This window comes from Perissodus microlepis, chromosome 16 (genome assembly GCF_051167445.1).
Source record: "Perissodus microlepis isolate ML-2025 ecotype Zambia chromosome 16, ASM5116744v1, whole genome shotgun sequence".
In the NCBI taxonomy this organism is placed as follows: domain Eukaryota; kingdom Metazoa; phylum Chordata; class Actinopteri; order Cichliformes; family Cichlidae; genus Perissodus; species Perissodus microlepis.
In genome coordinates, this window is record NC_140476.1 from 9,514,909 (window position 1) to 9,541,159 (window position 26,251).

The window sequence follows — 26,251 nt, forward strand, 5'->3', positions numbered from 1 at the left end:
TAATCATAAAATTAGTCATTTTAGCTGATCTGTAACAGATAAAGGAAACACTAAAGGGATGGGATACACCAAGAGAGCTGTAAAAACACGATACCCGTGTAACATATAGCACTTTAGTTGCTGAAATAGCTCAGTTTTGTGAGAGGTAAAGCTACGTTTCGTAATTACCCTCTGCAACTATATATATTACCACCAGGGGGCAGCATTTTACCAGTGGGAGTACTGAGATGTTTTGGGATGTGTGCTGCCCTTAATTAAATTTCTGACATTTCTTTTAAGTCCTACTCCCAATTCCTTCCGAGGCTTTGTCTTTTCCCCCGGATGTCGACCATAACGGTTAAATAAAAGGTGCACTGACTCACTGCTTCCTCTTGTGGTAAAAAGTGATAATACATAGTTGAGCTTTAGCTGACATCCCTCCAACACTACGCATCCTTTAGACATGAATTCAAAGCTGCTTTTTTCAATCTCTTGTCCTTCAGTTAATTTTGGAACAGTTTAAACTTCTGCCCTTTGCAAAAAAGAAAAAAACAAACAACTGGAGTTATTACAGTTTTCCATTTTTATTTCTTTAGGAATATTTTTTCTCTTAGTTCACTTTCATTTTTACTGTGTTATTTAATCAGTGTAATTACTTTCAGTTTTAGACTGAATCATAATTACTGTAATGTGAAGGGTTTTCAGGGGGAAGATTTGGGGACAGAGCAGAATAGAATAGAACCAAAATTCAACACAAAGCTTTATGCGGGTTTTTTTTACTCACAGTCATGTAGAAATACCAGACTCAATAATCAGATGCAGCAATGCTTCATCGGGCTAGTTGTGTAAACAAATTTGACCAACCTTACAAAAAAATAAATAAAACTAAAGACATTTACTGTAATTTTTTCTCATTTCAGTTTCATGTGTGCACATCTTCAGTTCAGTGTTCACTCTTAGCTTTTTGCTTAGTTTTGGTACAAAAGCACAAAAAACCTTTGCAGTGCCTGAGTTATCATGAAAGTGAACTACAACTATAGTCAAAACTTAAAGTTTAATGAAACTGCTAGGTTAATCAAAATAAAATTAAAAACTATACTTGAAAAAAAAAAACCCTGACTTACGAAGACCCCATTTAACGAAAAATTCAAGTTATGAAGGCACTTAACGGCAATATTTCTGCCCGTGTTACAGCAAAATGCCCGCGTAACGAAATCCACTGGCTCTGATTGGCTGAGCCCAGAACGCCCAGAACGCCCACAATGCCTTCCGAATCATGTGACAACCCCCTTGGCTTTCGTACTTGCGCTTCGCTGTTCCACTTGAACGACGTATTGTTGTTGCAGTTAGCAATTAGCCTATAGCCTATCGTTCACTCAAAAGGCGCGATGGGTGCTTCGACTTACAAAAATTTTCGACTTAAGAAACACCCTCGGGAACTAATTAATTTCGTAAGTCGGGGTTCCACTGTATATTTTTTTTTAAATATATAGATGAAACATCTATACTCTCTCTCAGTTTGGTCACACTACCATCCTCAGGCATCCATGTATGTGTTCGTTGAAACTCTAAATGACTGTTAAATTTAGCCCCTGACAAATGTGCTCATTGCATAATAACATTAACTGAGCATTTTCAAACAATATAAACTCAATGAAACATCAAACTTGCGCTTCAAACTACAGTTTAACACAATTACAACTGATGTCCAAGAAAAAAATGTAAAACGAAATAAAAATAAAAAGGCCTATAATAACTCAGTGCAGTATAACAACCCATTTCCTCAGTGCTTAGAGCTTATTATAGTAACCATTGTCCTTGATGTAAATATGTAAGAAAAACTGTGTATGTTTCTGTTCTGTGTCCTGTGTACTGTTTGTTGTATATGTGTCTTCTAGCTGCTGTTACAACCAAATTTCCCCTTGTGGGACAATTAAAGGATTATTCTATTCTATTCTTATTTTGCTGTCACGGCACTCACTGCCCATCCACATTAACACCAGACATTCCCCTCTCTCTAAGACTGACAGATTTCAATTAAAACAAGTCACAGAGTCAATTTCAGTGGAGCTGTGAAAGAGACGAGTCGAGCCAAGCAGCTGATCATGATGGATATAAAGGCTCAATATCTAATAAGCGCTGAAATGAGTCATGTGTACATGCTCCTCTCAGTCCTCCAAGTTAACTTTCACACAGCAACATGAACACTGGCTAAAGTGTCCACCTTTATTTATTATTAGGACTCACACTCAGGAGTTGCTTCATAAGTCCTACAGAGCTGAACAATATTATTTATCCTCAGTGTCTGAAATTAAAGGAGATTACAAAGAAACTGACTGATGAGAACATTTTTTCTGGACTCTCTATAAGTAAAAAACAAGGATTAACTAAGGGGGGTCAGGTGGGATTTTTTTCTCCAATTTGATGGATTTTATACAGATCAATTTAAGGAGTCGAATAAACAGAACAACAAAGATGAAAATATGGTGCAAAAATAACCGATAAAAATAGCAGGAAAGAGATGAAAGAACTTCAGTGCCGACTGAAATGCTGTGTCATCATCTTAAGATTGCGACTGTGACTCAGCAGGCTGGTGAATACAGCTTAAATCTGACAGAAAATCGTGCCTCATCGTGATTGATCAGGTCTTACTGAAAGTTAAACTTCACATGACACTCAAAGAAACTCAGAGCGGCAGCTGAGACGGGAGGTGGAGACTGTTTTGAAACACTGATCCCCGTCTCACCGTGTTCTCCTCGGATCAGCTGTTCTTGCTGTAAATGCGGCGTTAGCTGCAATTAGACAGAGTCAGCAGCTCCAAATGCGAAGAATTTCTAACAACCACCCAACTGCAGTTTTATTTTTCCGTGTTTCTGATATATTAACAGAGTCTGCTAGTCTTTTTTACTTCCACAGAGGGACAGCTGAAATCTCTGACTCTCGCCCCAGGCTGTCCATTGGGCCTGAAACCCTCCCCCATCCTCCTCCTTTCTCCACGTTCATGTACACATTCAACATGGAGGGTAGACTCAGAAGCTGACACGCCAGAAAAAGAGAGTGATGACACAGGAGAGAAAAATCTGCCACAAGGAAGATGTTGTCTTCAACCTCTGCTGTCAAATAACTCCTAAATTTCACCCTGCACCATATGACAGACACACCAAGCTGTCCCATCCCCTCGAAACAAAAACGACTTAAACCACCAGAAAGAGAATTGTTTATGCTCCAGGGCTGCAATTGAGAAACCTTAACCCATGTATTTGTAGCTAAAAATCTCAGACATCCCCTGAACAGATTACAAAGAGGGCAGCTCTAAGGACACACTCACTGAACCATGAGTTCATGTGTCCTTGTGAGAAGCAGTCTGATACAAATCGCCCACCAAAAACAACAACTACAACAACAAATGTATAAACTACAACACAGATGAAGCCTAACACCTCAGAGGAAGTCACAGTCTCTGGTCAAAAAAACAGGAGCAGTAATATTCAGCTAAAACCTCTGCAGCCACCAGGTTCACTGAAACCAGCTCCGCAAGTTTCAGCTGATTTTGCAGCTGACTCAAAGACAAAGGTGCAGGAAATCTGAACCTTTGGGAGGAGCACTCACCTGAACCAGAAGATGAGATCATGTTCCCGGATCTTTGGACTTCATCGAATTTGCTGAAGATTACATTCAAGCTGTAACAGAGGGACAGAGAGAAAGACAAGAATGTGAAGATAATTATGCAGATGGCACATAAAACAAAGCAGATGGGCAGCAGAAAGTAACTAAAGACCTGTTTACTGCACCATCCATCACCTCCGAGGTGAGAAGCCCTCCCTCGGCTTTCTGCTGCAGGGACCAAAATAGACCGAAACCACCACACAGATGACTAACAGGCAACGGGGCCAGAGAGAGAGCGAGCGAGAGGGGTGATGGAGGGGTGCAGAGACATATGGCCCAGTGTGAAGGAGGAACGAAGAGGACACAAAGGGAACAAAGAAGATGCCGCATCTGAATGTTCGCTGGTATCTGATATTAAGCGTGAAATCACGTTTTGAGCCCGAGCTACAAAATTCTGGCGCCGTTTCAAAGAGCGTGTTCATGGCTGATTACAAGAGCGATAAATCCGATTTAGGAAAAAAAAAAAATCATCTGGGGTGTTCAGTCATGAGCCACAGCTCAAAAAAAAAAAAAAAAAAGCCAGAAAGTAACCTCTGCAGTGTGGAATGAGACCAAAAAGTGCACACACACCAGCTCTACTGCAGTTCAGCTCAACTTTAAATCTGCAGCCAACTTCATAAATAATGAATCATAACAGAATATATATTTTATGTTTAAACAACCATTTATTTTACACTCTGTGCTGATTTCTGATGTTAAATCACAGGTTCACAGGTGCTCCGGTGAGCTGCAGAATCATGTTTTAGGAAGGTATAATCCTTATATATGGTAATTCGATAGCAATTTAAAACAGTGGTAATATAAAGAAAAATCATATAATTTATTTAGCATTAAAAATGGGAAATTCCTGCAGTACATCAGCCAAATCTGTAGAAAAATGTTCAATAAAAGTGAAACTCAATATGTGAAAAAGGCTAAATAAAATTTAATATAATTCTAATTAAAAAGAGACTCTTGAAAGCAGGGTTGCTATAAAATGTTTAATGACTTTCACATTTTACCCACTTGAACCAAACAGCGCGTGAAAATCAAGCTGTGGTTGGAACAGGGAACTAATAAAGGGCTCTCTGTTCATTAACCATCGCTCTACCGTTAATCAATGAAGGCTATCAAAGAGAAAAATTGTTAAACGGCCGCGGCCTGTTCTCTTACCGTGACTGTGGCAGGCCCTTCTTGCTGAGATCCAGCCTCACCCTCTCACCCACATGTCTGTAGATCTCCACCAAGGAGCTCATGGCTCCATCACGGACCTGGTGACCAGCATCACACAACAACATCAGAGAGGAGTCAAACAAACAGACGTTTCTATTCAGATGTTCCACAGCAGAGTCACCATGAATAAAATGATGTAGTCAACTCATCAGACAAACCAATGGGGGGAAAAAAATTACAATTGAAAAAAAAGTCATACAGACTTTCACCTCTAGATGGCAGCGTTTAATCAGGTACTCTATATGACATCCTTAGTTAACTCACTGCACCACCTGGTGGTACAAGGTGGTGCCGGCTGGCTTAATTTAAACTTCACCTGGTGTCTCTTCAATGTTTTGGTCATAAATTATACAAAATCTTCTAAAAAGACAAACGAAAAGAAGAGAGATGTCATGGTAGGCTTTACCTGACTAGTGGGGTCCCCCAGGAGGTTACATATATGAGGAACAATTTTATTGAGAGTCAGGCCTTGGGCTCCATATCTGTAAGACAAACAGATCAGAGTAATTGAGCAGCGGGACAAAAACGAGGAGACGGGAGGACACAGATTTTTAAAAATGAGGTCACGTGACGGCCCAATCGGCCTGCACAGAACGAGCGAGGGAGGGAAACTTACGTGTTCAGCGTGGCGATGAGACAAAGGCACACTCCTTCTCTTGTCCGGTTGTTTTTATGCTTGAAGCCTCCCAGCATTCGGTCCCACACGTACTACAAAAATACACAACATCATGTACACAATGAAACAGGACTTTTTCAAGCTGAAAATTCTGATAAGACGCCCCGTCAGAGGTTGAGAACACACTTTTGTCCTGCAGTTTCATGAAAGACAGTCGTAGTAGTCACATATTTCTTTTAAAAAAAGGGGGTATAATCTTAATGGCTTACATTTACTCACATTCTTTAAATTCATGTAAGATTTTACTGTAATATTTGGAGAGTACTTTGAAGAACATATCAAAAATCAGCTAATGTGTTTAAACACAAAGCTACACCTGACCAAACCAGTTTCCAATGAAAGGATTCCTCCTCCCTGGTCTTTATACAAACTCAGAAACATGTTGTTTAATTGTATTTAATTAATCAACTTTTCATGCATTTCATACTAGCTGTATGCCTCATTTCTACTGATTGCACAGCAGTCCAGTCATTACAGTGCCCAGAAAGCGCCTGTTGCACTTCCACAGCAGTGACAGAGTGATGCTTTTTGGTGTTATCTATTAAAAAAAAAGCACAAGCTGCATCCTGCGAAAAAGCATATTCAGGCAATAAAAAGTGTAAAGGATGAATGTAGTTGTCAGTTAAATCTGATGGTGAAATGCCTTAAACCTGCATTCTTTTGACCACAATGGCCAACAGCTGTGGCTGCAAAAAATCATCTGTTTATAGAGGAGTCTACGGGTAGATTGCCCTGACCTCAGTAAACACTTTCCCATTTATGTATATCTTAATTGTGCCTGGTTTAAGTGTTAAAAGGGAGGATTATCAATGTTATGTTCATTGGCTAACGACATGTGATTGATAAGTCGTTAGTCAATGAGTGTGCTGTGTCCTCAGGTTTATAGCTGGCTCTATTGATGCAGTTCACCCAGATGATCAATTTGAAGCTTCGGAGCAGGACTTGGACAAGCAGTGGTGGATGTCACTATGGTAACTTCTTTCTTTTATGCTGTCTGTGCTGGAGACCCTGGGTGTAACACCTGTCTAACAAGGTCAACCACTGGCATCCTGCCGGCCCCCTGCCAGCCCCCAGCTTCCACTGCAGGAAGTCTGCAGGTGCAGACGGGTGTGGCAGCAGACTTTCACACCCAGTGAGACCCCCAAGCTCACCACAGAGTAAACAAGTGAGAACTAAAGCCGACATCCATCTGAATTTGTGCTAATGCATGACCACTGGAACTGTGCTGAAACCCTGAACTGTCTTAGAAAAAGTGAGCGTGTTACCTGCGGATTGGCGGTTTGTTCCATGATCTTTAGCAGCAACGTTTGGTCTGTTTCTCGCACCTGATCTTTAGCATCTCCCAATCGATCAATAAGGCTGGGCAGAACTGAGTGAGGAAAGAAAGAAAGAAAGAAAGAAAGAAAGAAAGAAAGAAAGAAAGGAGTTGACCAAGATGCAAATATGAGTTATTTATTGGTACTTAACGATAGTGAAATGGCTCAGTTGTACAGTATGTTTTGTCAAGTTATTCTCATGCAAAGTAAGAGTAGATGAAGTGATCAACAGCACTCAACAGAAACTTGGTGAGAAGAGGTGAGAACAGTAGTTTGAAACTCTGAAACAAAAGCTTTTGATTTTTCACACATTTAAATTCAGGGGAGGATGCACTGAGGAACTTAGGCCATGTCCACACTAATACGTTTTCGTTTGAAAACGCATCTTCCGTCCACACTGAGACGGCGTTTTTGGTCAAGGAAAACGCAGCGTTTTGAAAACGCTCTCCAAAGCAGATACATTTGAAAATGCAGTTTTCGCGTCCCAGTGTGGACAGTGAACCAGGAGGCTTTTCAAAAACGATGACACATTTTAGTCATGTGATGCAGTCATGTGACCAATTAAACCATAGGTGTCAAACTCTGGCCCGCAGGCCAAATTTGGCCCGCAGCCTAATTACATTTGGCCCGCGAAGCCATACCAAATTATTATTAGAGCTAGCCTACTGGTATTATACAGCTAATATATATATTGTTTAGTATTAAGCTTTTCTTGTTCCATATTCAGTTATTCAGCAAAACTTGTTTGAGTCCATAAGAAGAGATTCATTCTTAAATCTGGGAAGGAAGATTTTTTTTTCAATAAATATTAATGTTAGCCCGCGACCTTGTTCCAGTTTTGAATTTTGGCCCACTGTGTATTTGAGTTTGACACCCCTGAATTAAACTAAGATAGCGGAGGGCATTATACAGCAGTTTTGTTTGCTCTCAATTTTGACAGCCCTATTAAAGATTAATATCAGTTTGTACATGCTCCAGATAGCTTTTCTTCAAATTCTTTTTAGTCGCTTTTGCAACTTTGTACTTTTGTGTTACTCGACATGTTTCAAAGAGCCTGAAAAAAATAAAATACAAAGTACAAAATAGGTTTTGTTTGATTATTTGTCGATGTGTTTAAATGTGGATGAAAATTCATCCTGAGGGGACTGGGGCAAATAATAAGAGACACTGAGAGTCAACTTCCCTCAATATCAATCAGTATCCAATATTAACATTAAAATACATAAAAACTAAAAACTGAAAGTAAACTTAACAATTTTTAATTAGATAATGCAAACTAACTTTAATTTATAAAGATAATGACAAATGAACAGACTGAGTTTCACTGGTCAGGGTTTTTTTTTAATTCAAGCATTTGTAATAATATAGAGAAAATCTCTGACTTCACTTCAACTCGATCAGATTACCACTTTAAAAATCCAACATTAAATAAAACATTAAATTCGCATCAAAGATTGAAATTTGAGTCTTACCTGTTCCCACCTGGGCTCTAAATCGCTCCTGTAACCTTGTCACTAAGGCAGATAAGAGGTCCAGGCCAAGCAGCGCCACCTGGTGGAGACAAAATGAAACGCATACATTAAATACAATTTAATGTAAAAAATAAAACAAAAACAAAAATCATCACAGAAATCTTAAACATATACAATTACATGTAAATATTTCTTTTACATTTAATAGAAAAAATGAAATCAGAATGAGGAATTTATCAACAAAGAAACACTCGACACAGGCCTGGGTGTGAAAAGGGGTGGGGTTAAAACAACAAACTGTGTGCACCATGACTCAGGGTACACACTCACAACACTGACCTGTAACACAGGCCCTGCTTCTTGCAACTTTCCTTGTCATGGGGTGAGAGAACTGCTCAATGAACACTTAGTGAGAGCAGTCCAGCTGACACCATAACAACAACACACACGCATCGCCTGGTGAATGTCCAGGGTTTGGTGCACTTTTTGGAAACCCAATTACTGTGTGCAACAATAATAAAACAACAACAACAACGAGTAAAACAGCAAAGCAACAATGGCTCAACACACTGCTGCAATCTGCTGGGAGCAAAGATCCTACTGGGGAAACTTCAATATTAATCATCTCAGGATGAAGTTTAATCTGTACAGAGAACCTTTTTTTGTCTCAGCATGTCAGTACAGATGAATTATTTTAATGAAACTGCATAAGAAGTGCTGTTTAATTTTATAAATATGAAGAAAAGGCTTGTGATCCACACATTAACCCTGGAGAATTGATTCTGTTCCTCTGGATTCCTCTGTTCCTCCTTTTCACTGGGACAAATGTTTCTTCACTCATCCAGTTTACTTTTACAGTTTCAGCTTACTGCAGGTTTCCTCAACAGTATAAACAGTACATTTGCATAACCAGCACCACTGACTAACAATTAGTTTCTTGATCATTAATATGCAAATTATAATGAACCTTCATCAGTGGCTATGCGCACCATTTACAGAAAGCTGGGAAATGGCTGCAATCCCGTCACTGTAAGATGGTGAAGTATATACAGTTCCGAGATGGTCTTTCCCTCTTCTACCGGAATGGCCTCTATTAAGTTTTTTGTATTTCCTCTATTTTAATTCAAATGTAAGTTACATTTTATAACATAATCCCAACCATGAGTGAGAGGTGTTGCAGAGGGGGCGGGGACCTCCACTAACTGAACAACCTCATTCACCCCCAACTGGACGGCAGATTTCCACACCTCCATGAGCCTGGTTTGGCTGGAGGTTTCTTCCTTTATAAAGGGAGTTTCTCCTTGCCATTGTCGTCAAAGCGGTTGCTCATAAGGGGTAATTTGATTGTTGGGGTTTTGTCTGTTTTCTTGTATTATTGCAGGGTCTTTACCTTACATCATAAAGTGCTTAGAGCCAACTGCTGTTGTGATTTTTCTACCAGCAAATTTACTGGGAACATAAGAGAATTTTAACACCTTAATTTAATTGTCTTTAATTTAGGGCTGTTTTAAAGACCTGCAGGAATCCTACCTTTAAAACCACCAAACTACAAAGTGCTCTTCCCTTTATATTTTCCTCACTGTCTCCAATGAATGCCTCTCCCCTGCTGCAGGCAGAAGTCCTGGTTATCTGCAGCTCTAATCCTCAGATCAGCCCCTTTGTTCTGCAGCTGGAGAGAATGACGGTAATTAGACTGACGACAGGCCCCACACGAAGAGAGAAACCCTGCACAGGAACGCAAAACAGGTTCACTTGAGCTCTTTCTTGGAGTCATAGCTGGAGGTAAAGAGTCTTTTCTGGAAAACTGAATTACACAAGGAACGCCAAAGAAGAACGTGGTCCAGTCCAGGACAGACAGGCTCCGCCTCTTTGCAGACAGATGGCTAACTCTCTTTTTGCTGCCACCACATCCAGAGCACCCAAAACATACACACACACACACACACACGCAGATATATCTCTATTTCACCCCCACCCTGAAGGCTCTGGACCCAAATCTCTCAGACATCATCCCTTCCAAATTCCCAAATCCTCCAATCCGACATGCTCGGCTCTAGTTTCTTCCCCTCCTCTTATCTGCTGCATTTCAATCCTGACAGTGTGTCAGCAAATGTCCACACTGCAAGAAAAATTCTCATCTGAGTGTCCCTTTGCTAACCTTAAAACACAGTTAAAAGAAACTCTGTTGGCGTGAAAAATAAGGTCACACAGTGAGAAAGCTAGAAACGTAAATTAACGTAAAGTAATCCGACCCCCTTAAAGCACAAGGCTGGGCCACTTGGTTTACTGTTTTCTAAGAAACCACCAAAGGCAACAGCAGGACAGCTGCATGGGGACAGCATAATTTTTACATGCTGACACTGTAAAATAACCTGACTGAAACTGGTGCAGGGCATCAGCGTTGCACGTCCCCTCATGTTGAGTTTTAATATGTTTTGAGTTTGTGGATTTAATTTATTTAAACTGACAGTAAAAGAAAAGAGCTGATTTTTCCTAATTTACAATGTAAAAGCAGCAGTTTTAAAAATGTGTCCATGCATCAAGGGCACAAAACTGTGGCCTACTTTTCACGCACAGTCCAGGTCACACTATTGCACAGCAGTGCGGGATAACAGGGATTTGTACAGGCTAAACTTTATTAATATCACAAAGAAAGAAACAACCACCTGACTAACAGGTAATAAAAGAAAAAAAAAAAAACTAAAGACCAGCAGAAAAATTACAATAAGCAACATAAACCATGCGATAAATAACCAATAACTTTCAAACCCTAACCAAAGTAATACTCCACATAACAAAACAGCAACCCTAAACAGAATGATGTCATCACAAGCACTACAAGCTGCAGTTCCTCTAACGTCCACCAGGTGCTCCAGCAGTTGTCATAGACTCCCATGTTAAAATCTACAACCTTACATTACAAATAAACATGCTTACAGCTGGATACAAAAATATGTTTTTTGTCTCTATACCTAACCCTATGTAGCACCAGACTATTTTCCCTTCCTGAGATTGTACCACAGGTTTTTTTCCTGTAAAAAGAATGTTTTTCTTTCCCAGAGTCGCCAAGGGTTTGGTCATACCTGGTTGTCAGGTTGTTGGGGTTTTCTCTCTATTACCTTATAGTATAAAGCACGTTGAAGTGACTGTTGTGAGATTGAATGACAAATGAAGCTGAACTGCACTAAATTGAAATGGAATTGATCTGAAATTCAATAATGTTAAAGACAACTAGGGCTGTGCCATAACACTTGGTCTGTCATAATAACCATATACATTTTTATGTGATAGGAAAGTGTCATATCGTAATATTGTTACCATAGGAGCGACATCCATTTACATTCCCTAGTGTGCATAACAACTGCTAGAGGTGGAAACAATAAATGTGTTTTACCACTTGAGACAAAAACGCACAGCTGAGTACAGCCGGGCTACAAAGGAGGAAATGATGATGAGGAACCCTCCGAGCGTCGCTGGAGTACTCGCTAGTGACACTCCATATGACAGGAAGAGCAAATGGTGGATGGAAATTACTGATTCGGTCACAGGGAGAAAAAACAGGACTTTAAACATCTGGCTAAAAAGCTCAATCCAGCATACAAGATCCCAGGTAGAAAATATGTTTCAGTTTTATTCTATGACAATATTGTGCAACCATTGAGAGGATTACAAGGTTCAATTAATTTAGTTATTGTTCAATTAAAGTGTTAAACAGTTATTTTATACTTTTATAATACTGTGTCGCTCTAATGCTGCTGGCACATAGTTTCAGAAGATCATCATCATCAATATCGCCCACCCCTGTAGGCCACTTTAAAAAAACAACAACAACTGAGTTTCTAAAGATTTTCAGCACAGGCAAAGGTCTCGGAGCAGTAAAGCTACTCAGCTGGAGCTGAATGTCAGCTCAGTTCACACAGCTGCAAGACGAGTGGCTTCTTTCAAAATCTGAGCTCACGATGAAGGTTCAGACTTGAAGCATTTGTGGCAGTTAGTGGTCAGACCGTGACGCGTGTTTACCTCAGCTCAAATATGCACCCTGCCGTCACTGAAAGCAGCTTCAGCCTCGCTCGATATTTACTCTGTCAACATGCACGTGTTGGTTTAGCTTTCCATTCACTCAGATGCTGCTTCATGAAGCAAAGACAGCAAATCTCCCAATGTTTGCATGATTTCAGGGGCAACCCGTGAGTATGAAGATTTTATTGATCACTAAGGTCTGGATACTCAATCCATGTGCTGTCTGATACATCTGGCAGGCTGGGTGGTTTTGTACATGATAAAAATGCAGAAAAATGATTATAGTAAATAAATCATGTGGAAATGTGGTAAGTAAAGTAAAACAAAACACGGAATGCATATTTAGGTTAGAAAACTAGCGAGGGGCAGCAAACTTCCAGTCAGTCCAGTCAGTTTGTTTCCTGATCATGTAAAAGAAAAAGTTCAGAAAGGACTCTTGGATCAGGCTGTGATCAAACTAACCCACTAGCATCAAGCCTCGTTCAAAGGAACATGAGTGCCTCTTCATCGTCATCCGAGTGGCTGGAAAAACCCAGCAACCCACAACTGGCCACTCTGATGTGGAGAAGCCTTTAAATTAAATCAAGAATTTCTCTCAACTCGCCATCTCATTACCAGTGGAAACACTACACACAGACACACACACAAAAGGAAACATGTTGCCATCTCTGCTGTTACACACACACACACACACACACACACACACTTATGCAGCAACCTGTAAAGACAAGCAAAACTCAGACATCAATCAAACTCCTCAAAAATGAGCCGTGTCCCTCACACACAGAAAGCCGGATCATTTTCCAGCTTTGTAATTATATACAGCATACCTGTCCCTCCCTCCCAGCCTCCTGCTCTGTAATCACCACATTCTCATGTCTCTCACAGTCCCATAAATCAAGAACTTTTGTCTTTACTTGGTCTACCTTTCAGCTTAAACTCTAACTGTAGCTTGCAGGCCTGTTTTCTGGATGCAGCTGCAGGTCAGAGATGAGCGCAGCTGACATTTATGGCTTCATTTTTAAGCTGCTGATGAGCATTAACATTTGAGTCCTTTTGATAGTTTGTTTATCAAAGCTGTATCTGTGCTGCAGGCTGAAGAACAACGACAGACACTGCTTCATGCAAACACAGCGCAGAATGAGAAGTTCTGATTCCCGGCATGCAAATAGCCTCTCTGTTGAGGTTTGCAGGGAACAGGCAAGCTGCACAGGGAAGATGGTGCTCAATTTAAATCAGTCATTATTTAAAGTTTTTCAAAAACAACACCCTGTTTTCTGTGTGACAGACAGGACACCTGTCCAGGGTGTACCCCACCTATCATCCTATGGTAGCTGGGATAGGCTACAGGCACTACATAAGCGGAAGAAAATTGATGGATTGCAAAAAACAATACAACCAAAAAAAAAGCCCATAAAAATCAAGACATGAGAGTGAAGACTGAATCAACCAGAATTAATTAATTAAATTACATTACATTAACTTTGAACTACTCTGTCTATATTTCTTGTTACAGCTATTGCACAAGTTCACTCCTCTGGCAGATATGCATCTTTTCTAATTCCGTCTGATTTCATAATGATATAATAATATAATCTCTCCAACTGATGCAGTTTGAAAGGAGATGATTTGATGCTCTGTATACTGAAATTAATTCAATTGTAAATTGTTATTAAGTGCATTTTAATAAATAGTCTATTTGCTCGTTCAGCTGATCCATTAATAACCGGCTGCCCTCCACAAGGCAGATAATGCATCGAGCTATCAAGGAACAACACAACAAATAAAATTCTGTTTGATTCAAGACACCTTTATTGTTATGTAGCATTAAAACAGTTTTATTAATACGCATCAATATCAAAGCCTCCATCTGGATGATGAGTTGTTATAAAGGAGGGTATCAGCTACAGAGACCAAACCTGGTTTTTGTATTAAGCATGTTTATTTCTGCAGTAAAGTTGGGCATTTTAAAATGTCAGTCTGTGGGGACTGACTCACTGCTGGAGCCTCAAGTGGAAATATTGTAATATGAGGAAGTCATATTTAAATGCACAAGTTTACATAAAGTCAAAGAGAATGGAAAAGTCCAAGAATGCTGAAATCATGATGAACTGTGGACCCACCAGAAGTGGGTTTAAACATGGCTGTTTCACCTTTAACGGCTTTCACAGAGTCTCGACTGTTGCCAGTGTGTTTCTTTGAGCGCGCTCAGTTGTTGCTGCTGCTGTTTTTAGTAATTCGCCCGTGGCAAATGGGACTCATGAGCACCTCAGCCCGCGTCACTGCCTGTCCCGTGGTTACCGTCTGATAGACCTCAGCTCTACCTTTAGGACACTGCAAAATAAACACCAGTCGCACCAAGACCAAAGAAGAAGATTTTGGTTTGTTAGAGTCAAAAAAAGAAGAAGAGTCTTTTCTAAAATAAAATGCAGCTTTAATAAAAGCTGCTATTTGACCTCTTCAGAGTTTACAGTTACTAACTGTTTAACAGTGAGTTTAATTAGTAATGACAGTCTGTATATAAAAGATGGAAGTAGCTAATAGGCTTAAAATAATAATAACAATAATAATAATGTATACTTAGCAGCCACTGGACACCCGGGGAGCAGTGTGTAGTAGGGGTGGGTGATATAAACGATATACGATAGAAACAATATAAATTTGGCCAACGATAGAGATTTTGACTATATCGCTCTATCGCGATAGCGCATGTTGATGATGTCATCAAGCTGCACCTGTTTTGGTTGAAAGCATCGCAGCGGCTACAACCATTATCATCTGCAAATTATGCCGGGTGACAGTCATAGCAAAGAGATGAAGCACTTTTGAAATATGGGGAAAGCCAAAAACTGCGCTTCCTCCACTTCCATAACATTGATTCATTAATGTTGAATTCTCTCGCAGCTGCTCTATTCCCATGTTGTTGCAGTATATTAATAACTAACCTTGTATTGTGGATGAATAATCTTAGTTGTTCTCCTGACTGACGTTTGCCCCGTGTATAGCATCCTGCTATGCGATTGCATTTGTCCCTAACCACCAGAATCCCTCACGTTAACTTTTATCGAGTGGAAAAAAGTTGGCGTTCATCCTCCAGCTTCACTGTGCTAATTTTATGCTAACATAGCTGTGTCGCTAGCAATCACGTAGCACAACGTTATATACCAGGTAGTCCAACTTCAGTAACCCTACAAACGCCACTGCTGTTTAGTTTTGTGTCTTCATTTATGTTAGAAGTGGTAGCAGAGCTGTACGTTTTAATTAGTTTCAAAAATCTCTCAGTCAGAACATGGCATGAAATGTTTAGGAGGAAACTAGCAAGCTAACTTCCTGTTAACTTCTAACTCCCTTAAATTTAACAAATTCTGTTTTCATGGATGCCTGGATGTTAAACTTAATTGTTACACCTGATAAAGCAGCAACGCTGATGATTTAATTAAAGATGAAATAATTTAGACCGTTTTTTAACTCTTAGTGTTCGTTTGACTTTGGGACCTGAAGGGGACAGAATTTTGGACCCAGATTACTCCGCGAAGCTCCTCACTACAGCAGCCGTAATGCTCTGACAATCCATCAAGCAGTGCGGCTTACCAAAGTTGTACTAAAACATTTTTAACAGATTTCTGCACGCCAAAATCGGTTCGAGGTCAGTAAGCACAACCAGAATTCATACATAAGGCACACTCTCGATTTTTGAGAAAATTAAAGGATTTTAAGTGTGCCTTATAGTGTGGAAAATACATTATACAGAAGAAAAGAATATATCGCGATATATATCGTTACCGCACGTGCTTCAAATTATATCGCGATATGAATTTTAGGCCATATCGCCCAGCCCTAGTGTGTAGGGACGGTACCTTGCTCAGGGGTACCTCAGGGTAGCCGTTCAGTGGATTTGAACCCCTGACCTTACGATCATGGGGCCACCACTCTACCTACTGAGCTATCCCTGCCCCCAGATTAAGATTAAGCTTTAAACCTGCATTCCTCCTAATGTCCAACAGGGGGCAATTTCTTTGTTGCAAAAGGAAGTTTGGCTATATAGAAATTTACTGCTAACATTTCTGATCTTAGGAAACACCTTCCTGACTCAGTCGCTAGTTTCAGGTTTCACTGAATAAAATATGATATTCTGGAGACTGTTTTCATTGAAGTCATAAAGGACCGTGAACCAGAGGAGAATCACTGGGAATTTGTCATTTTTTTTCTACTCTTGGATCTGTATGATGTCACTGGGGAAAAGCCACCCACATGAATAATCATTTTGAACTGTGCAAAGTTCAAAAATCATGCAAAGCTGCTCTAGAGGACTCCAAGAATAAAAAATATTTAGATGGAAATGAGGACAATAGGTCGCCTGCATATTATTCCACACATGCAGACTGGGAGTGTCCCAGTTCAACCACAGGCTCATACAGGCGGGGCCAGACTCATCTAAACAATTTCCAACATGCACCAGATACAGTAACAGAGTCGGAGTGATTAACTGTGATGCTATGCCACCATTTGGAGTTTGCGGTGATTAGCCAGCAGTGACTCAGCGGCAGTCAGCAGAGCTCAGGACTCCGGGCAGGGTGGCAACTGGATGATGGAGCTGTGCAGTAAACTCTTATTACAGCCGAGAGCCAACAGCACTTGTAATACAGAGCACATTTAAAGACGCACAGGCACAACGCTCTTTCACGGTTCACTTCCTCCTGAAATGGCGCGTCATACTCGAATTGCTGCAGTGAAAACACTGAAATGGGAGCATCCTCCTCCGGACATACTGCCACTGACACTAATACATGCTTCGCTCAAGTTCAAACATGCTTTATGCTTTACGTGAAAGAGTGGAGCCACTAATTACAGGGAAAAATAACAACAGAAACAGCAGTAATAGTGTTTGGCCTCCAAGGCCTCCAAAGAAGTGTCAGAGCTTTTTGCTACAAATGATCACGTCTGTTTAAACCTCCTTAAATCATGATCAGCAAATTTATGTAATAGACACTGAGAACACAAATCTGTGTCCTTTATTTCTTTAATGGGGTTATAAGGCCAAAATGCCTGAACCTTATTTAAGTATAATAGCAATCAAATGAAAATTGAAAACAGTTTTATCATTTGTAAATGCTAAAAATCAGCCGCAGACAAAACTCAAGGTTGTAGATTAGACACATTAAAGTAAAAATAAAACAGCAACTTCTTTGCAAATAGGAAAAACATTGGTTTGCCAGTGATTGCACTGAATCGTCTTGCATTTGGTGAACAACTGCAAGTAGTTTTAGTGAAAAACTGGTTGTCCAGAGGGTTTGATTGCACATGTTGCTAGGTGGGAGGCAACCTGTCGCCAAACAATTGTTGCCCGATTTGCACTGCAAACCCTCTCTGCTAGATTGGTGAAGCTTTGCAAATAAGAATCATCTAATTTATTTGCACCAAAGAATGCAACTCACATGCGATGCTGTCTCTTACATTGTGAGATCTGTCTCTGACAGCTGGTTATATCCTGCATAGATTCCTTTATAAAAGTAAGGTTAAGCACCTGTGTCCTTGTTTTTGAAGCCAACATTTCACAGACTGCAAATTCACTGCTAACGTTAGGTTAAATAATTTTGATGGTGTTGTTACAATAAATGTTTACTGAATGCTGCAGCCCCTGAAGGCTCCACAACACTGTTCAATATAACGGAATTCCTCCACTAATGACTGGCTCTATTCATCCATACATAGAAAACAGATCTCGAGATTTTAATAACCAACTTTGAAGGAAAAAGGGCAATAAAAACAACACCCAAAATACAGCAGGAAGTAAATTGAAAGAAGGATGGGACTAAACACACACAGATAATGCACATATCTTATTTCTTAGAATTAGAATTTATAAGCTAACCTTAATTAAATAAAAAAAATAAAAATAAAATCCTATTAATTTCACTCACTAAAACTGGAGCTTAGCCTTCTTAGACTGTCTGTTAGTACAAAGTTACTCCATTGCAAGTTTTTCTAGTTTTAAAGTGTTTGGACAAAGCTTTTAAGTCTGAAATTTCACAAAATCTACTTGTGCTATACTCTCTTAAACGTGTTTAATACACACATAGTCAAATACCAAAACAGACGTCAAACGCGAGTAGAGACAGAGCGGAGTTTTGCCTAAGCACACCAGACTCCAAAAAAGAAACCCAGTTTGACACACACCTCAACCAATCACGGCTCTCCGATCGGCTGCATGTGATATCAGGAATAAACAAACAGTGGAGCTGCAGCTCGGCGCTGTTTCTCAGAAGAAAGAGAGGAGCGAGCTGGAGGCCAAACAGAAGAAAACTCATCAGGTGGAAAATGAGCTGATGTCCTGGCACACGGCGTTATTCAGCATCAAAACGTTTCTAGCTCATTTACTGCGCTAGTTTTAACGACACTTGATGGAAGGCTGTGTGAAAAGGAGCTCAATTTCCTCCTTGAAGGGCTGGAATACGAGGAGACAGACACACTAACTTGGCTGGGTGTGGGCGCAGATATTTTTCCTGCTAACTCCAACTTGTTTAGAGACGAGATCAAATAGCTCATCATTTCGATTCTTGGACTCCACAAGAGTAGCTTTGCATAATTCGCAGTTCACAATAATCCTTCTTTATCTGATACTTGGCCTCAGTCCATCCTATGTAGCAAGTGGGTGGATGAGAGATGACCACAAAAGGGTGATCCCCTCTCTATGACCCCTATGACATATGAAAGAGTTAGGAAACAGCAGATATATATGACAGAAAATAAAAGAAATGCTTTAATATGAAACTGCTAATTTCACATTTACATAATAGCTGAATAAATCTACAAACTGGATAAATAAGTTTTGGTTGCACTTTGCTGTGTATTCTGGGCCTGAAATGAAATATTTAAACCTCTAACACAAAGTTAGTGTCATCCATAAAATGCTGTGACACCTGCCAGGCAGGACAGAGGAGGACATCACTCTACCAGCAGAGGCAGCGAACTGTCAGGACGAACAAACTCAAAGAGCTGACTCAGTGTGTCGCCGTGAGGCTGCAGGCACGTAACAACACGGGGCTGCAGTTTGGACTGATCAAAGTTAAATAACAACCACAAAGGCCCACTGTGGAAACAGAGGGACAACAGGCCAACAGCATCTGCACACATCTGTCTACATTTAATACAATCATCAGATGGAACTACATTAAAGTTTATTCATTGGAGCTCTTGCACTGGAACTGAAAGTTTGGATCTGCACATCCATAAATTAAACACAACATTTTTTTTTTTTTTTATCTTCAAAAAGTGTAATTGTTTTCGTTCTCCAGTGTTATGGTGCTTATTCGCAGGCTGCAGTTACTTATTTACTTATTTTTAATGATTTTATTTCTTTTGTGTGCTCTACTAAAGACATAGATATTAAATATTTTACCTTATGAATCCACTTTATTGTATGTATTTAGCTTTTTACTTTCTCAGCTCATTTAACGTGTAGTTGTAGTTTTGAATTTTACCTTAATGAGTTACACATTTATTCTACTTTACTGAAGATATTTTCTTAGAAGTTTTGGCTGCTGTAACATAGAAATTTACCAATACTGGTGATAAACACAATCAATACTTATATCTTCAGGTCATAACGGTGTTTAGCAACATTATGAACAAGCAGTCTTATTATGGATGGTGAGAGCATTCACCTGAGCACTCATATGAACATCATGGATTCTGTTACATGAATATAAAGAAGATGCACAACAGTGAAATCCAACAGAGCAGATGTGTGTTGTTCATATTAATCATTCAGGACAAGCCAAATCACCTTCACAGCAGTGCAGTACTTTTATATTAATGTAAATGCAGATTATATCCATGGCAGTACTATGACATTGACTTTAACAGGACTGCCAAGCCCCAAATATAGCTCCATGTATTATTGAACCGCATTCAGAGACAAGGAGAGCAGAGAAATGTTACTAATGAATAATTCAGTTAAACTGATTATGTGTATTCCACTTTATTGTTCTCTCGGAGTGTGACATTTCTTCTTCTGGAGCCAAAGCAGCTGATGATGGTGCTGCTTCTCCACGTTAGTCCATCGACAGGTAGATCACTGTGCAGGAAATTTAAGAAAAATAAGAAACAATGTTTGCTGTAAGCGAGTGTATTTGGTACATGCAGGTTTCCAGGGAATTACCCGAGGCAACAAATGCTAATCTGAGTTTATTGTTTACCGCTCATAGCAACCGCACACTCGTGATCCACTCACCTGAAGGTGAACTCGACTGCTTCAACCTTCATGTGACCTAGCATGGTATATCTCTACATTTCTGCTGCTCTCTGGACTGAGGCCCGCCGAAGGTAGGTACAAAGAAGGGCACTATAGGTAAAATACCATCAAAAACTTTAAAAAAAAAAAAAAAAAAAAAAGAATCATAATCACAGTGGCTGCATTAAAAGTTTTGTTGGAAAAAAATGTTCCCAAAAATTTGAAAAATTTTTTTTAACTTAGAATTCAGACTACGAGCAAACAACACCTTCAGCGACTAGCTTAACAGTAGCACATAGATGACATCATAAAGCGGGACCAGATCTATACAGACATCTCAAATCCTGCCAGAAGGTGGCGTCTGCCACTGCCTGGGCTGTGTATAACCCCTCAAAATAACCCTCCTCATCCTTTTCCTGATGTCTGACAGCGTCGAGCAAGATTATTACAAACACCCCTATGGTCCTCACATCACAACAGTATGGTCCAAACAGTTAAACACTAGAGAAAGTAGGAAAAGATCCACAGTGAATATGATGACCTACGTTGTTTAATCACTGAGGGAAAAATTTCAGTGACATTAAAAGTCTGTTATTAAGCTGACCTGCTCTGTAATCCTGTAAAATGTGTGCAACGTCATCATAATACAGAAAAACAGGGTGGCAAGCTGACATAACTTGACCATACAATGACTTTATTTAAGACTTGATGCATCACTTCATTAAAAGCATTTCTCTGGCTTTCCTCTCCCTCAGCTGTAGAGGTTTTTCTGGGTTTTCTGTCCATATCACAGCATGACAAAGCACATTAGTCTGTGGCTTCCTTCCTAGGCTAGGCTGACTCAGCAGAACAAATGGCCTAACTGATAACCAGATACAGATGTTGGACAGAGTCGAGCAGATCGAAGGAAGCAAACACTGTTAAAACCAGGCCGTTGAAAGCAGCACAGCAGCCGAAACTTTGTATTTACATGTAGCACAAATTACTGCTTTTACATCAATTCAACAAATATCTGGATTCTTTCCAAGTACCACAGATTCTCTCAGTGTTTCAGTACCCCTCTTCACCTTCCCAACATTAACAGTGAGTTACATTAGCGTAGAAGTTAACCTCGAAATTGAGTTAACTAATCAATCAACCTTTGTGGACACAGGCCCTCACCCACGGGTTCGTGGGTTCAGTTAGGAAAAATTGTCAAAAAAGGAGTTCCGTGATAGAGTTCAGCGTTTTATGACTCTAAAGGAGCCTCTGGTGGGGATAAGTTTACACTGAAGCACATTTTATTAGCATATACTAAAGGCAATGAGGCAGTGTTCGTTAATTTATTCAGACTTTTTTATGCTGGTTCCAAAAATGTTTCAGTGCATGAAGAACTCAGAAACACCCTCTGAAAATGCTGTTGGGCAATCAGACGCTGCGTTGAGACGACTCAGGACTGTACAGCAGATCTGTGCTGCTCGGGTTTTCTTTAAGGTGATGCTTTGCCCGATGAACTTTCAAACTCACAGATCAAGCTCTGGTATGTTGTTCCACTTCCAAATACTTCAGCCCAGTCTAGCAGGTAATACACAGATCAAAGAGCTGACTTTCACCTTACTGAAGGGCGTCTCCTCTGACTGACTGCTGCACCGATCATGATGCAAGTCCTGAAGCAGAGGCTGAGATATTTTCTGCCACGTGCTGCACTGCAACACTAGAGTCACAACGTTACAATGGACAGCAAACTGCAGGCACAACATCACAGTCCACACCCGCTGACCGCTTTATGAAATAACATGTGAAGGTGGAGCGTGGGAGGAGGCAGCCTTAAGGGCCTGAATGTTGCTACTCAAGCCACAGCTGACCACAGTTCAGGTTCAGAACTGTAGTCAGATAATAAGCCTTTTCCTCTAGTACCTACTTGGCTCAACTTGGTTTTGTTTTTTTTCCCCATTTCAATCAAGTACCACTTAGGCGCATGGAGTCGTTATAGCAACACAGCCAAACATCCTGTGACATCATTTGCATGCGATGCAAATGTCACAACAAAGGAGGACTTGAGACGATGGTATACCTGCTGCTGTGTATGGCTATTTGTCAGACTCGTGGCCACTGTGCTGTCTTTTGTGTAGCCAGTTTCCCCATTGCTGGCTTTCAAAAATGGCAGGCGCTTTCATGACTCATCGAGTGATGAGTGACACCAGTCGGTAGCTCAGATCACCTCAGATCGTTTGGAACAGCTGCAAAGTAGGTACTAGAAAAAGGTAACTGGTACCACATATTACAGCCTAAAGGAAGACCAAAGAAAACGAGTTGAGGCGTGCCGAGCCGACCCGAGTAGGTACTAGTGGAAAAGAGCTGCATTCAACTGCTACCTGAGTTTGTGTTTAAGGCAGCGGTTCTCAAACTTCTTCTGTTATGTCCCACTTCAGAAACTCTAAAACAGTTCCTATCCCACGATCCAAGTAGGGCTGCTGCTATCGATTATTTTAGAAATCAAGAACTAAGATTGATTGATTGATTGATTAATTCTTAGTAAAATGCAAAAATAGTTCTGACAGTATTATACCTCTAGGACAGGGTAGATTTGGCACGCTGTTACGTGAATGTGTTTTTGTTGGGAGGAAGACCAAAGAGCTACACTGGCTTCCACTGAAAATGATTTGAAATCTTCCCATTTGTTTATGAAGCCACATAAACAAATGGGAACATATTTCTTATTCATTTCTTCTTTGAATCTCTCTCAGACATGTTTTTCCTCTCCGGCTTCTACTATAAATCTGCTTCACGTGTACGTTTGAAAATATACAAAGATCATTAAAAAACAGACTGTAAGTCAGACGTATGAAACCAGGTTTATTCCAGTTTTAGGAACATAAAGAACCACTTTGAATATGTCAGTGTTTCAGCTGAAACAAACTCATTGACGTTCAGCTGATCAGTGCCTGAAGGATAGCTTACGAGGAACAAACATAGAGAAGGCCTCTTTTCTTACAGCTTTAACACACTCCAACTTCCTCCTAGGCAGGAGGATGACGTGGTTAAGGTGGCTGGCTCAGTGAGTGCTTTATCTGCACGGCCTCAGGTGTGACTGCGCACTCAGCACGATGCCACCTGATAATTTTTGGAAGACAAAGTAAGATGGCTGCATTACTGCAAGGCTCTCATCAACCTTTAAGTGGTTTACTTCCTCGTTTTATTTAATTTTGCTGAGCCTTATTTCTCTCAGATGTCACCATCAGACTATTTGTTGACCTACACTGGTTTGATTAGCCAATGAACAAACTACCCAGCACACATTTAGATTCATTTTTTAAGATTATTTTATTGTTCTCTTAACTTTTTTAGCAACACAGTGTGCAAGTTTTTTTAGTCACTGTTTTTTGTTTTTGGGGTTTTTTTTTTGGTACTGAGCAGTAATGTCAGTAAATGGGTTTAAACCTCTGGGAGAATAAAGGCTCAACTAGTAGCCATGGTTAATGGCTTTTTTTTTTTTTTTTTTGAGTTGGGTGGTGGAAGAACCGGAGTAATAGTGGGAACACAAAGAGTCCTGATGTCAGAGAAGTTTAAAATAGTTAAAGAGAGCTGAGAGTGATGGAAATGAGCAGCAACCCCCGAGGATATAAAATGAAGCTGTAGCACAAAAAGGTGCAGTTCCTCTAATGTCCTCATGAGGCTCAAGCTTCTGCTGAATCAGTTCCATAGACTTCCATGTTAAAATGTCTGAAAACAGCAAAAGTGAACATGTTTACAGTCTGATATGAAAAACTGTTTGGGTTTCAGCTAATTTTTTCCCCAGCTAAAATTAGTGAGAGCGATGTGTTCTCAGTACTGCAAATACTCGGGTGTGGTTTAGGTGAGGCAGCCGCCTGGATGTCGTTTACATCTAAAGCCACACTGTTTCTTTACTCAGGAGACCGACTGATCTGAATTAATCTGTTGAACAGTGTTTGCTTCTATCAGGTTAGAAAAGCTCAGAAATGCAGAGCGTGTGTGAACACAGCTTCAGCATACTTTGGGTCATACAAAGCACCTTTTTAAACTACTCACAGCAATTAGAGCTGCCATGATTATTCGACTAGTCACAATTACGTCGACCATCAAAATCGTTGACGATTAATTTAATAGTCAACGAGTCAGTTGAGGCTTTGTAAGATCCTGAAAGACGCAGGAATAAGTAGTAGGATTTAAGAGTGTAATAACGGAGTGAAACAGAAGGCAGCAATGCATCTACAAGGATGCCAGCTGCCGTTAAACGCCAAAGAAGAATAAGTAGTCTCCGGTATCGTAGCTGTGTCCAAATTCATGGGCCGCATCCTTCTGAGGCCACACTTGTAGGCCGATTACGTTACAGGTACGTGGCGAAGGCTGTCCAAATTCGTAGACTGCTCCAAATACGGCCGACAAATGCGTCATCCTTTTCCCCATATTTTCAAGGATGGGTCGGGTGTATCCTTCGTGGTCCAACTAACCCAGAATTCATAGCGCGGCCCTGCCAATTCCAGTTTCCAACAATGGTGCCTGCTACGTTTTAATATTACTCTTTCTGGGTCACAAAATAAACTTTTCAGATATTTTCAGGCGAGAATGTAGCTGCGTAAACTTCAAATATCTGCTCAGTTTATTAAGACATCTCATATTTGCAAAAAAATTTCCGGAGATGTCTGTTACTCACCAGCTCGATAGCTAGCCGGGGGTTCAGGGCGAGAACAGTGAACTCCTGGCGCATCGTTTTCAGACCCGACTTGGTCTTTCACTACTCAGGTTAAACATGATCTATAAGTCACTTAGATAACTTAAAAAAATTCTTGTTTGCCTTTTTTCAGTATTTTATTTGTTCCTGAGTAAATCAGTTTGGCTGAGATTAAGTTATAGTTTTCAACTGGCTGAATAAATGTCAAACAGAAAACTGATTAAACAGAAGTGTGAGATGGTAGAATTTACTCCAATGTCTTGTTGTATTTTAGATAGCAAGGAGCAGACGGCTGAGTTTATTAAACTCCACTGAGACAATCCGCAAATTTCATTAAAAGTTTAATAAACTATCATCTTGTCTTTATTTTTAGTTAGCAAATACTTTTCTTCAAGCTGTAAGCTAATCATAGTTATATAAGAGGAGATGCATGCTGGTGCAATAAGCTGTATGTTTTACGTTCAATGGATGCATGATCTGATTAGTCGACTAATCACAAAAATAATGAAATGAAAAACTAGTCGACTATCAAAATAATCGTTTGTGGCAGTCCTAACAGCAATACAACTGAGCAACTTAAACACACTGGCAGGGACGAACTCTGAGGGATGAATCCTCAGGCTGCTGTGCTGCTGATAAGACTCTGTGTATGTTATAATGACAAAGGCAAACCAAACCAGGCTGAGCTGACCCAGTAGTCTCTTCTATGTCTATCTGCCAGACTGTCGTGCTCATTAACAGCCAACTAATTGTTTACTAGACAAAATTTCAAATTCAATTTACATCGGGGAGGATTCAGCAAGACAGCAGCAGGGTGAAATCAGACTGTCTTTCACAAGCTGGGGGGTTGAGTCACACATGGAAACGTTGGCTTATGTGAGAGAAAAAGGGGGAAAAAAATCCTCAAACTGAGCAGATTAATGAAGAGAGCAGATTACGTCTGGGTTACAGAGGGTCCCCCCCCCACAGGACAGAGTTTTACTGGCAGAGGGGTGGGAACCAGGA

The 26,251-nt window shown here is 40.2% G+C and overlaps 1 protein-coding gene and 1 non-coding gene across 2 annotated transcripts in view; one reads left to right on the forward strand and one right to left on the reverse strand.

The window, feature by feature from the left end:
• The window catches only part of clasp1a (cytoplasmic linker associated protein 1a), a 96,295-nt gene that overhangs the window by 58,431 nt on the left and 11,613 nt on the right, over window positions 1–26,251 (reverse strand). The window contains exons 3-8 of the mRNA XM_084907989.1: window positions 8,322–8,400; window positions 6,799–6,902; window positions 5,474–5,565; window positions 5,264–5,339; window positions 4,798–4,895; window positions 3,589–3,659 (exon numbers count right to left, since the gene is read on the reverse strand). Of these exons, the coding sequence (XP_084764115.1) occupies window positions 3,589–3,659; window positions 4,798–4,895; window positions 5,264–5,339; window positions 5,474–5,565; window positions 6,799–6,902; window positions 8,322–8,400 (520 nt within the window). The remainder of the gene's footprint in view (window positions 1–3,588; window positions 3,660–4,797; window positions 4,896–5,263; window positions 5,340–5,473; window positions 5,566–6,798; window positions 6,903–8,321; window positions 8,401–26,251) is intronic.
• On the forward strand, window positions 8,687–8,815 carry LOC146370394 (U4atac minor spliceosomal RNA). Its single transcript, XR_014797259.1, has one exon. It is a non-coding gene; the product is annotated as a U4atac minor spliceosomal RNA (small nuclear RNA).